Consider the following 13,854-nt stretch of genomic DNA (forward strand, 5'->3'; position numbering starts at 1 on the left):
TCGAATTACTTGTTTTATTAATAGCTTATTAATTATTCATGCATTTATTTATGAATAGGTCTGTTAAGGCTTGAATACTGATAATGTCTCAACTCTGTCCCATTATCCTGATCAGGCAAGCCAATGAGGAATATCAGATCCTGGCTAACTCCTGGCGCTATTCGTCTGCGTTCTGTAACAAACTCTTCTTCAGTATGGTGGACTATGACGAGGGAACAGACGTTTTTCAACAGGTAAGAGTTTTATTTTAATAGTGTTGGTTCTGGTTGATGCATCTTTGTTTGCCAGATAAAAACACAATTCATTGACTATCATGTGTAGTTATTAATTCTGTGAGAGGATTAATGTTACCTTTATCATTACACAGCTTACGCCATGAGTCAGGGAACACATTTTAACTTCTGTACTGTAAATAGGTTTTTTCAGCATACAGTGGCAGTTTACGTACATTAACCTTATTGTGATATTTAATTGTATGTAGTTTGGATGGTATTTTGTGTAAATTTGTGAAATTTTTATGTAAGATTCAGTGTCAGTTTTACTTAACCTTTACTTCTCCCAGTGTGGCAGTTTTATGTGTAAAGTATTAAGTATTTATTTAAAAGCGTTTGTTCTTTGTTACGGACTGAATTATGTCCCTCCCAAACTCATATGTTGGAGCCGTAACCCACAGTATGCTTTTGGGAGGGGTACACGGCCTTTAAGGAAGTAAAGTTAAATGGGGTCATATGGATGGGACCCTAATCCAAGAGGACTCATGTCCTACTTCTTATGAGGAAACAGCCCTGTTGGCATTTGTCATGGTTATATCATCGTCATTGCTAACATTGAGTCCTTATATTCCATGGACTTTTCTTAGTGCTTCATATGTATTCTTTCATTTAACTTCACAACAATCCAATGAGAAATACTGTTTTTATTTCTATTTCATAGATGAGAAAATTAAGGTATGGAGAGGTTTAGTCACTTGTCCCAGGTTACAGAGTTAGTGTAATATGGAGATAGCATTTGAGCTCAGCTCTGGCCCCCTGATCCCTGCAGTTACTGATTTTTCATGTTTTTCACTACCTGATCATGCCTTTCAAATGTAGAACTGATTGCAGTGCCCAGCATTGATTAACTCGGGTCTCTTGGTCTATTTTATTTTTCTCACATGTGACACTCTTGGCATAATTCTTTACTAGGTCATGGAAAAGCATTTAGTTCTGTCAAAGAATCGAGCTCACTAATTGTAAATGGGCCATTAGAGAGTATTTCTGCTTATTCCAGATTGATAATTCATTCTTCTTTGCCAGTTTCTAGTTGAATAAGATCAATTCTCTCTTTTTTACCTTCAGTACCCTTGGTCTCTCCTATTAGTATTCTTCGTTTATTTCTTCCCCCATAAATTTATTTTGCCTTTTGGACGTGCTTCTTTTTTGTTCAGCTATTCTGCAGATATTGAGTGCCAGCCTACTCTGTACAAGCAATGAATTGGTGAAGGAAACAGTTTTTCCCCTATAAAGAGCTAATAATAAAGAAAAACACATAAATATGTAAGTTCAAATAAGTATAAAGAAAAATTATAGTAGTCTTAAGATCCAAATATTATTTCATGTAATTTCTAGGTCTCTCTTGAATGTCAGGAGAATTGGCCTTAGAGGTCCTCAGACGGAAGTGCTGTTCGCCGTGTGCCTGACTCCTCTCTGCCTTCTTAGGCGGCAGTCATCCAGGTCCAGTCTGAGTGCTAGAGCAGAGGCTTCAAGCCTGAACACCTACCCTGGCCTGGAAACTAAATGAAGAAAGCTGGTTGGATTTAGTTTAGTTTAATTATGGTATCTTTGTTTACATATGTACTTAGTAAAGAACATTTAATTATGCAAGTAAGGAACTAAAATTTTTAATATACTGTTTTTATTAAAACAATCTTTCTTTTTTACAAAAATAAATATTGAATGGAAACATTCAAATTTCACTTCTAACTGCTGTAAGAAATAAAATCAGCAAAACAGCAGGCAACTGACCATTGGCCTCATTGTTGAGGAAATAGAATGGCAGGGGTGGAGGGAACTCCAGCGGACTGGACAGGACCAGTTGACTCCATGAGAGAGAGGCAGCTCAGCTCTGTCGAGTGCAGAAATGCAGCCCACTGTAGCTAGATCTGGTTTTCAAGTGGAGGCCTGCATAATGAATTTTTATATGGAATTTCTCTATCTTTGAAATGTTGATTGCTAATCCAGAAAGAAAACAAAACAAATTGTGGGGCAAAGTAAACCCGCCTTGTGCTAGGTACTGACTCTAGGCTGACAGTATATAAATCTATAGATAGATATAATTGTTGAGTTCTTTTATGTGCTCTAAACATTTTTTTTTTTTTTAAGTTTGGCATAGATAAAGAGAGTTGAAGACAAGATTGGTTTTAGTTGAAAAATTTCCTCAGGTTAATTTCGTTTCAGCAGAATTCTAAATATGGAACAGCTTTTTGTCTTTTCCAAAACCTAGCCCCTGGCTTAGCAATAAGAATTTTCATTTTAAAAATGCAGAAATGCAGAAAAGTTAGAGCTGTTAATGATTTTTATGGGGAAGTTATATTTTGTTTGACTTGATAACTACTTAAAGGTTCTTAATGCTTATGTTTTCTTTCTAACTACTGAATCACATTTTGTTGACATACTCTCTCTAAACTGGTATTTTAAAGCATTGTCAGCAATAAAGTGATGTCTGAATATAATATTTAGAACCAGTGCAGAAATTTGTCAATTCCTGGCTGGTTGGAAAAGTAACGTCTTTGTGATTCTCCTGTGATGGTTGAGGCTGTGTCTGACGACAGGCCGACAAGTTAATGACTATGGCATTAGAAGGAGCTCGGCGCTAGAAATCAGGTCCTTGTTGTACCCTGCTTGGTGCAGCCATGGGGAGTATGTATGTTTTAATTCAGATGAAAGCTTTGAGTTAAATGATTTTTTTTTTAACTCTAGGATGTTAAGCCTTAGCCTAGAGTTTCTGACTATCCCAAGGCAGGGACTTCCTCTCTTCATTCTTCTATTGACATGTTGGCTATAGCTGTCTCTTGTGCATCCATCAGGAAGACACATAGGAACAAAGCCTGGAGTGGGAGGAAGCACAGGGCAGAAAGGAACTGGTGACTGTGTTTTGTTCAATTCATTAAAAATTATTCAGTGTCCATAACATGCAAGCCCACACTGGTCCTACTGTATCTTTACCTTCATGTCAACTGTGATCTAATGTACATTATTTGATTTTGCTTTTTATCCTCATTATTGGGAAATGCTGAACTATATTGCAAGTCAGGGCCAGAAATATCTGTGCTTTTCATTTGAAATGTATTTCTTGGGCAGTTGGAATTTAATATGTATGTATTTTTACAGTTTACTCCTCAATGCAAATTAACTTAATATTTACTTTTAGATACTATATTGTTAGTAAGTGCCATTTATCCCAGGGTACTGTTCTATTCAGTATACTTTTCAAATGGAACTTGCCTTTAGAAAATAATTGTGAGAGAGAACCATTTTAAGATAGTTGAAATAATACGAGGAATTTAACAGAAGACCGTCATTGTGGATTTCTCCGACAGTCTGGTAAATTCAAGTGGTTTAGAGCGGAAATACTGGCTTCTGTTAACAGTCATCATCATTTTAAGCTCTTTAAAGTTTTCATAGAGAAGTCAGTATACTTAAAATATATTGTAGTTTTTATCTTTCAACAAATGCTAGTCCTTTTTCTTTAATAAATGCTTAAGAAGTGAAATAGTCTGTGTACTGCCAAATTACAGTATTTCTGTTTTGCACTTTGCATCACTTCATTCTTTACTCTAGTTATAGAATTATCAAATAAATAGAGGATACAGCTGAGGATATGAATGATATATGTTAACTCAATATTCAGCAAACTTGGCCAAGTTCATGAGTTCTTTTTATTCATTTTAATGTACTGTTGAATGAAAAACAGTAATTAAGCTCTGGAAAGCCACTTGGATTTTCATAATAAATGCTTTCTTTCTTTCCAAAATTCGTGCAGAAAGAATATAAAAATGTTAGATTAATGATATATAAAGATGGCTGGGATATTATATGTAGTCTTTTTTAAATCTCATGTTTTGCAGCTCAACATGAATTCTGCTCCTACATTCATGCATTTTCCTCCAAAAGGCAGACCCAAGAGAGCTGATACTTTTGACCTTCAAAGAATTGGATTTGCAGCTGAACAACTAGCCAAGTGGATTGCTGACAGGACGGATGTTCATGTATGTTTTTATTCCCCACAGCTTTTAATTAGTGGCTAATTAGCTTGGTTTGTTAGAACATCGTAATAAGGCCACAGGATTTTTTTTTTTTTCCCCAATTTCTCTGTAGAATATTTCTCCTTGCTTTGGGAAAACTGTCTGATAGCTGTAAGCTAAACTTTGATCAAGGTAGGTGAATTTAAATGATTTTTAGAATAGTGGTTCTTAAAATATCAATGAACCATTAAAGAATACATGAGTTAGGCACAGAGTAATTTCAGCGGCTTAAAAAGAAACTGAAATTTGCTCAGTGGTCTTAGTAATCAAAGAAATTCTAATTAAAAAGCAAGATGTATAATTTTTATTTATCCTTTGGGCAAATATAAAGGGGATCATACCCGCTTTTCAGGAGCCATGTGGGAAAATGGCCCTCACATATACTGTTCTTGAGACTGATACAACTACTTTAAAAGTAGATATCATGTCTTTATTTTATGTAATTTAACTTACTTCCACTTCCAGGAATTTAACTGAAGGAATAATCAAGAATGATTTAAATTCGTAGCCATAGGGAAATTTTTAAACATTGATTTCAATGTAAAAAATGGTAAAGAAATCAAATGTCTAAAAATAAGAGACTCATTAAATGTGCTACAGCCTAGACAGTGGTTTGCAAGAACATTTGACACAGAAAAAAGCTCTGAGTATAACCAGTGGAAAAGTAGGTTAGAAAATGATTTTTCGATCTACTGTTTATGTACGTTTTATAGCATGATCTAGAAAAGCATGAATAGAAGTGTAGCTATGTAGACCATTTATTTAGCAAGGAAATGAACCAAAATGTTGATAGTGGTCAATGTCTACTTGGAGAGCTATGGCCCTTTTGTCCCTTAATCTCACCAGTTTTCTGCAGTGAACAATTATAATCAGTCATTCAAAAAGTACACTTACCTTAGAAGTGATACAGAGAAGCACTATGTTTTATCATAAGGTATAAACATTTATTCTCACTTGAGATAGATGTCTCATGCTATCATCACTGTAAATAAAATAAGTATTAATGATATTTTTGTAACCAAACTTCACTTCGTAACGTGTCATTTTTTGGAAATGTTTTGGCAAATATTCAGCTCTATTTTGAATGTATCATTTATTTGGTACAAAACATTAAGGTAATATTGAAAAGTACTTTTAATTCTTTATAAGAAATATTAAATTGTAATGAGGAATGATTCTTACACTGTACATAGCCGTGAGGTTTCAAGGCACAGATTTTTGACTCAAGAGAGTAAACGCAGTGTTGGTGCCAGGTAGGAAAAGTGAAGCAGCACCTACCTTTCTGAATTATATGATCAAGAGGAAAAGATTAATATTTTTCTTTAACTTTTAAACCTTTCACTGTATTCTTGCAGATTCGCGTCTTCAGACCACCCAACTACTCGGGCACCATTGCCCTGGCCCTGTTAGTCTCACTTGTTGGCGGTTTGCTCTATTTAAGAAGGAACAACCTGGAGTTCATCTATAACAAGACTGGTTGGGCCATGGTATCTCTGGTAAGTTACCACATTTACCCTATTTCTTTGTGTAACAGTATAAGTCCTGTAATATTAACATGACCCAGATTATTACAATAATGGAAATCAAGTCTGAATGAGAAAAATTAACTTTTTAGGACTTAGGTGATATAATTTAAGTTCCCCGTTAACCTAGACTGTGCTGTCTGCCTTCTACTTTTCACTATTAGAGTGTAATGCCTTTCCACGTGTACTTGACATACTACAAGCGTTGAATAAATATATGCTGAATACATTTAGAAATACACCAGGAGTTAAGAAGAACTAGTAAGTAGTTGGGAGTCTCTTACAGACTGAAGCAGTTTAGAAATGTACTTGTTTTTTTCCAGCAACTGTTTTCTTGTGTCTCTATTGTATGTCTGATATCTGTTAGGTACTAGGGCTATGAAGACATAGACTATAAGTAATTCATCGTGGGGATACAAACTAATCGAAAGATAAATAGGTGTAATAGTACACACGCTGTGATGGAGGTAAGCACAGAATATGACAGCAGTACATGGGAAGGATACCTAACCTTGAGTGAGGAAAGTCGCAGCGGGCTTCCCAGAGCATGTATGATAGCTTCTGTTCTAAAATGCTCACCATGGTGACAATGAGCATTCAATTGAGGGTGAAGTCTGGCGTCAGGAAACCTGGTGAGAGTACTACTAGGGGAATCCAGGTGAACATCAGCCTATTTCAGTTTGTACTCAAATGATTTTTCTTCCCCTGGATTATGATTGTGCTAAATTAAAAAAAAAAGCTAATAAAATGGAAATGTTAACATTGTATGATTAAAATATATTCAGACAATGATACAGCTGATATTTATAGTTGTACTAATTAGAAATTCAGACAGCACCTCTGTGGCTTTCGAGTAGGTAGATATAAATTTGAAGTTTGGATTTTTAGAGTAAGGAAGTTTTTTTTTCTTTTTTTTTAAGGAAAGTTTCATAATATTTTCTCACTGTGATAACTGAGTTAACACTAATTTGTTATATTCTATTTGATGTAATTGGATACTGTCAGTTATTTCATTCAGAGTGTTTTGGGTTTTGCTGCGGCTAGTTTTCAGGTAGCTTCCTTGAGTAAAACTACCCAGTTTCTTGGTAAAAATACAGTCCTTTCAAAGTGTTGCCGGTAAGTTGAAACTCCTTTAGTGTTTGAACATTATCATACCAAATTTTGTCACTGTTTCAATCTAGTAAAAACCGAAGTCTCACTAAGTCAGTCTACTTAAGATGTAATCCTGTCTCTGAATTAGACTCAGATGACATGAGAATGCCTTCATTATTTTGGTCAAAAAGACCCCAGAGTTACTGTTGTAAGTTGGTCATAATAGACATTACTATTTACTGCATCTCTTCCTTCTTTGGGGTATGTTTTAACTATGAAAAGGAATTTGTATTATCCTCATTGTATTTACAAACAAGGAGACTAAGATTCAGTAAACTCAACTTGCAGAAGCTCACACAGCGAGAAATGATCAACTGTGCGTATCTGACTTCAGGTTCTATATTCTTTTTATAAGGCTGGGTTCTCTAATCTGGGCACACATCTCATATGTTGGATGTTTAACCGGGTGGATGCAGTGAGCCATTAGGACTATAAATAAACGTCTAAGAACATTTATATGTACATTAATGTCAGTGCTTCAGTGATCAGTTTTCTTGCCTCTTCTGCTACATCATGCAGATTTTTTTATTTTTCTTTGAATCTGAAAGCAAATGAGCTTGGCATAACAAGATAATTCTAACATTCACAAACACATACCTGAGAAGGAAATCTTGGCAGGTATGTCTACTCCCCAGTGGCAGCCTTTCAGATGTCAATAACAGGCTGCAGAGAATAGACATGTTTTCAAACATACTTTTTGAAACATACTCTGAATACAAAATGGAATTATACAAATTTGTGGCGTTTTTTTTCTTACCTGCTGATAGCTTATGAGAACTATTTGAGTTACTTACGCCATGAGGTCAGATATACAATTTGAATCTTCTTTACCATTTTCTGCCTGATAGACCATCACAACCAGCCACTGAACTTGATTTAAATGAAAAATTGCATTTGTTCAATTCCAGTCTTTCTTCATCCTATTCTTGAGATACCCTTACAAGCTAAGAGGCTATCCAAACTGCTGAACCATTTATTCAAATTCTTAAACAATTGTCTACTTGAGACAACCAGTATCCCATTTCCCTTTGGAAATGGGAGTATATTTTAAAATTATTTTTGCCAAAACACTGCTGTCTGTTGAAAGCCTTGGATTGCACATAAAATGTAATCGCCTAAAATAGAAATAGTAATGAAATCCATAAGAGCAGACCAATTCTCTAATGAAAAAACTGTATGCACAAGGAAGATAATGAGAGAAACACTGCAGTAAAGAATTTCTATCCATATGGCTCACTTCTTAGAAAAAGACCCAGTCTACAGTTTAGGATTCTGTCTTTTATCATTGCATCTGTGCAGAAGTACCTCCCAGGGGATTACTTAGTGGTCTGAGTCCTCACTTCTGGCTAGACTGTATTCTGTGTGGCTGGTCATTGTTTTTCTTTTTCATTATCATAGTCATATTAGTGTGTATGACTTACAGGATTAACAATGAGTTGTATGCTGGGGAGCGGAAGCTATTCATAGTGCATTAGGGTATAGGATAGAGACAAAGCTTGCAATTTCCTGACATAGAGGAAGTGTAGCATATGCAAATATTAAAACATACATAGATATTACAGCTTTCTGGTTTTGAGGTTTAAAAAAAATAGGTAAAGAAGTATTCATAATTCCTTCTTGGTCTCATGCTTCCTAAGGGGGAAAAATGCTTGTTATCTGCTATTTATTAGATGCTGTTGATTGTTTATGGAGCTGAGTGTGCATTGGTTCTGGTTTGGTTTCACTCTGCCTTCCAGACTTCCTCCACCTCCTAGAGATGGAGGATGACGGAAAATAAGCACGCGCGTTACCTGCTTCATGGCGAGAGTAGAGTAGAATGGTTGGGTAAAATGTTGAACTGCGCAGCACATAACTTGAGAGAATGTAGGACAGATGTATAGTTCATGGTTTTCAGAAAGAGATGGGGACTTGGAATAAGAAAAATGAGTTAAAATGCTACATTTTGTAGCCCTGAATGCAGATCTTCATGTCACTCTAAAGCTCTTTATAGATGGTTTTCAGTTCAAACTAGAAATATTAGTGTGATGAGTAGTTACATTCATTTCAAACACAAGGAAAAACATCCTGAGAATCTGCAATTAAAATCATGAAAGGTAAAACATCATTTAAATCTCAGGAGGACAGATGCTGCTTTCTGCCTTTTAATGCTGATGCTCTGAATTGCAGGATGATTCAAGAACCTTAATGTTTCTTGTGTCTCAGAGAAATTATGTAAGTTTTATGAAAAACTTAAAAGCTCAAGATTAATATATATATTACACAATTTTCACAATTCCTGGAAGTTCTTTGGTGTCTACACATTGTGGTATGACATAGGGATTTATTTTTTGAGGCCATTCACCATACGGCAGCTCTGACTTCAAATGCAACTTTTTCCTAAATAAAATTATGTAACTTGTAATATCAGACAGATACTATCTGTGGCATATTATTTTGATTATTTTGTTTTCTTTACAAGTGAGAAGCAAATAATTGCTCATAATATTTTTTTTCCGATGAGGGAATTGTTTTGTTTTCTCCACTGGGCAATTGAATCATTTGGCCATTTGAAGGCAGGTATGTTTGTTTGCAAATAGGTGATTTCTGTATATAGCCAAATGTATATTTTTGTTTGTGTCAGAAGTATGACAATGAAATGAATTAATATATATTTGGGTATACTTTTCTTAATATAGTTCTTAATTTGCTTTAATGAGGATAGGCAATGGCCTCAAAAAACTCAAAGAACATTTTAACATTACTCATAGGTGGGTGGACCTGCCCTTTGTATATAATAAGCAAAAAACTCAGGCAACCAGATACAAATGCAAAAAAAACCAAAGTTACAAGCAAGCCTCAGTGTGAAAATCCAGTACATGGTGTGACTACCTAGCTTCTGTAGTCTGCACCACTGCTAGTTTCTTCTTAATCCAACTCAGTAATGGTTATAAATAATACTTGTTGAAACACTTATGTATAATTCCTTTCCATTGAATTAATATTTAGTCTTAAGAAGCTTTTCTTGGTAGCCTTAAAGGACCATAAAGAAACTTCCCACCTTTTTTCTTACAATTGTAGTATATGAATTGAGTGATAATCAAATAATGATCATGTTTCTGTATAATATAATCTTATAAATTTGTTATAAACAATTCCTTGGTGAGTAGTAGGGATAAGTATGAAGTCCCTGGCGTGCTGCTACTCTGAGCATTTACACCAAATAAATCCTTAACTTGTAAATAATTTAATGATACAATGTACGTAGAATATTTAGGCTTTCTGTACAGTTAATTTTCACCTTCACTAATAGCTTATTTAATATTCAAACTAAGATATCTTAAAATTCACTCTTGGTCATATTTAAATTTTGTGTTTTACAGACAAAAGCTAATTTTTTTAAGTTTTCAAAGCTATAGCCATTGCATAGTATAAATCTATGAAACAAATTTAAATCCAAGAGTTGAAAGCATCTAATGATTTCCTTTTTAAATAAAATATGAATCTAGGTTTCCCCAAACTGAATCTCCTGTGAAACCTCATTGTGTAGAACAGGTAGAAGCACAACTGCTGCAGGTGATGTGGGCATCACACACACCGAGCCGCTGGACAGAGAGCTGGAGGGTCTGAGCCGCTCACATGCTTCGATGAGGAAAGCTTCAGGCCAGTAAGATGTTTAGTTCAATACAGGACTGTGGAGAGCCTTAGATCAGAGACAAACACCATGTGGTTGTGTTCAGTTCAGTGTTAACTGAATGCATGTCTGTTATATAAATACCTATGTATATAAAGTAAGTAGGAATTTCTAAATTTACATTTGTATCCCTCAGTGTCTGAGGTCAGTCACAGGTAGATTGAGCCTTATCAAGGCCGTAACTCAGTCAGTACATGACCGAATGGATTAACGTGATCACATATTACTAATAAACTTGATAATATCAAAGAAATGGGAGTATGTAGACTCTCTTCTTAAGTTCATTTGGTTTACTGCACAGTTGTCCAATTTCTTTGATATTGTCAAGCATTTGGCAAAATTCAATATCCATTTATCATAAAATTTCTCATTAAAGTGGGCATAGAGGGAACATACCTCAACATCATGAAGGCCCTATATGGCAAGCCCACAGCTAACATGTTACTCAGTGGTGAAGAACGGAAAGCTTTTCCTCTAAGATCAGGAAGCAAGCAAGGATACCCACTCTCACCACTTGTATTTAACAAAGTATTGGAAGTCTTAGAGCAATTAAGCAAGAAAAATGAAAGACACCAAAATCAGAAAGGAAGAAGTAACTGTCCCTATTTGCAGATGACATAATACTGTATATACAGAGACTACTGACAACTAGAACTTACAAATGAATTCAGTAAGGTCGCAGGGTACGAGATCAACACACAGAACTCTATGGCATTTCTGCATGCTAATGTCAAACTATCAGAAAAAGCAGTTTTTAAAAATTCCATGTATAATTCATCAAAAAGTGTAAAATACCTAGGAATAAGTTTAACCAAGGAGGTTAAAGACCTGTCTGTACACAGAAAACTATTAAATATGACACAAATAAATGGAAAGTTATATGCTTATGGAAGAATATTGTTTAAAATACTGTGATATAATTGTACCACCCAAAGCAATCTACAGATTCACTGCCAACTCTATCAAACTATCAACAGCATTTTTCACAGAAGTCGAAGTTTGTATGGAACCACAAAAGACTCTGAATGGCCAAAGCAATCTTAAGAAAAAAGTTGGCGGCATCATGCTCCCTGAATTCAAACTTTATTACAAAGCTGTAATAATCAAAACACTATGGTATTGGAATAAAAATGGACACTAGATCAGTGGAAGAGAACAGAGAGCCCAGAAATAAATACACACATACATGATCAATTAATTTATGACAAAGGAGCCAAGAATGTATCTTGAGGTAAGGAAAGTCTCGTCAATAAATGGTGTGAGGAAACCTGGACCTCTGTCTTAAACTTACCCCATATACAAACAGATAAGAGACTTGAATGTAGTACCTGAAATCATAAAAATCCCAGAAGAAAACACAGGTGATAAGTTCCCTGACATTATTTGTGATAATTTTTTGCATTTGACATCAAAAGCCAAGGCAAAAAAAAAAAAGCCTGAATAAACAAGTGGACTCTATCAAACTAGAAAACTTCTGCTCAGCAAAGGAAAAGATCAACAAAATGAAAAGGCAACCTGCTGAATGGGAGAAAATATTTGCAAATCATATATCTGATAAGGGATTAGTATCCAAAATACATGCAGAAATCATACAACTCTATAGCAGAAACAACAATTCAATTTAAAAATGGCCAGAGGATGTGAGTAGACATTTTTCTAAAAAGACATACAGATGGCACAGGTACATGAAAAGATGCTCAGTATTACTACGCATCAGGGAAATGCAAATAAAAACCACCATGAGATATCACTTCACACTTGTTAGAATAACTTATTAAAAACTCATGAAATAACAAGTATAACAAGTATTAGTGAGGATGTGGAGAAAAGGGAACCCTTATGCACTGTTGGTGAGAATGTAAATTGGTGCAGCCACTATGGAAAACAGTATGGAAGTTCCTCAAAAAATTAAACAGAATGACTGTATGATCCAGCAGTTCCACTTCTGGTTACTTATCTGAAGAAAAACAAAAACATTAAAAGATATATGCAGCCCTATATTCATTGTAGCATTGTTTACAATAGCCAAGATAATGGAAACAACCTAAGTGTCCATCAGTGGGTGAATGGCTAAAGACTTCATGGTATGTACACGGAATATTATTCAGCCATAAAAATGAAATCTTGTCATTTGTGACAACATGGATGGATCTTGAGGACATTATGCTATTATATGAAATAAGACAGAGAAAAACAAATACTGTATGATCTCACTTATATATGGAATAAAAACAAAAAACCCTGGGGGGGAAAAAAAGTATAGATACAGAGAAGAGATTGGTGTTATAAGACAGCAGGAAGTATTTTAACCTGAAGACACATTTCAGTCTAAAGATGTTCAAGTATGCAAATTTAAGCATATTATATATGATTTAAACAAAGCATGCTTCCATATAAGTTATGATGATTGATTGACTTCTGATTCATACTGTTTCTCCTCCACCCGCTCTGTAATGCCAGGGATTTTTAAGATTAGTTCACCAAATACAGTCATTTCCACTAGATCTAGCCAGGAGTATGGTCTCTGTGAATTATTCCCGGCTTGAGCTAAAACATTGTCTTATCTGTGCTTTTGACTAGGTCTGGTTAGGACATATCAGACTGCCACCATGCCCAATGCTTTACATGTTATTCAGTTTAATCATCAACTTATGTCTTCAGCATAGCTGGTATCCCTATTTTATAGATATCAAATCTGAGAAGCTGGAATAACTAATTTATCCAAGATCCTGTAGTAAATGAAAATTATTTTAATGGATGAGCTGAGACATCAATTTTTAGAAAGTAGTTTCATGACCTTTTTTTTAATGCAGCATTATATTTTTTGGTTTACATGTTATAACATCATACCCTGTTTTTTGCAGTGTATAGTCTTTGCTATGACTTCTGGCCAGATGTGGAATCACATCCGTGGACCTCCATATGCTCATAAAAACCCGCACAATGGACAAGTGGTAAGTACATGTTCTAAGCATCAGTACTCTGAACTTTAATCCTACTTATACAGGTATCAGAAATTATGTTTAGTATTTAGTAAGAAAGGATTCTATTTGTAAATCTATGTTCTTTCTCTTTGCATTGACTATCTCTACCATATACATACACACACGCATATATATATATATATTTTTTAAGTTGACAACTGCTTGAATGTAGATGTTTTAAAAAAAAAATCAGTGAACTATACCATATCGAATATATACACATAAATTATTTTTTCAACTTTC

General features: G+C 34.8%; 1 protein-coding gene across 5 annotated transcripts in view; it reads left to right on the forward strand.

Moving 5' to 3' along the window:
* TUSC3 (tumor suppressor candidate 3) overlaps positions 1 to 13,854 on the forward strand; it is a 141,026-nt gene that overhangs the window by 56,650 nt on the left and 70,522 nt on the right. For all 5 annotated transcript variants that reach the window (XM_064477499.1, XM_031440205.2, XM_064477498.1 and 2 more), the window contains 4 exons: positions 116 to 233; positions 4,106 to 4,246; positions 5,638 to 5,778; positions 13,492 to 13,581. In XM_064477499.1, the coding sequence (XP_064333569.1) occupies positions 116 to 233; positions 4,106 to 4,246; positions 5,638 to 5,778; positions 13,492 to 13,581 (490 nt within the window). The remainder of the gene's footprint in view (positions 1 to 115; positions 234 to 4,105; positions 4,247 to 5,637; positions 5,779 to 13,491; positions 13,582 to 13,854) is intronic.

Source organism: Camelus dromedarius, chromosome 22 (assembly GCF_036321535.1).
Source record: "Camelus dromedarius isolate mCamDro1 chromosome 22, mCamDro1.pat, whole genome shotgun sequence".
In the NCBI taxonomy this organism is placed as follows: Eukaryota; Metazoa; Chordata; class Mammalia; order Artiodactyla; family Camelidae; genus Camelus; species Camelus dromedarius.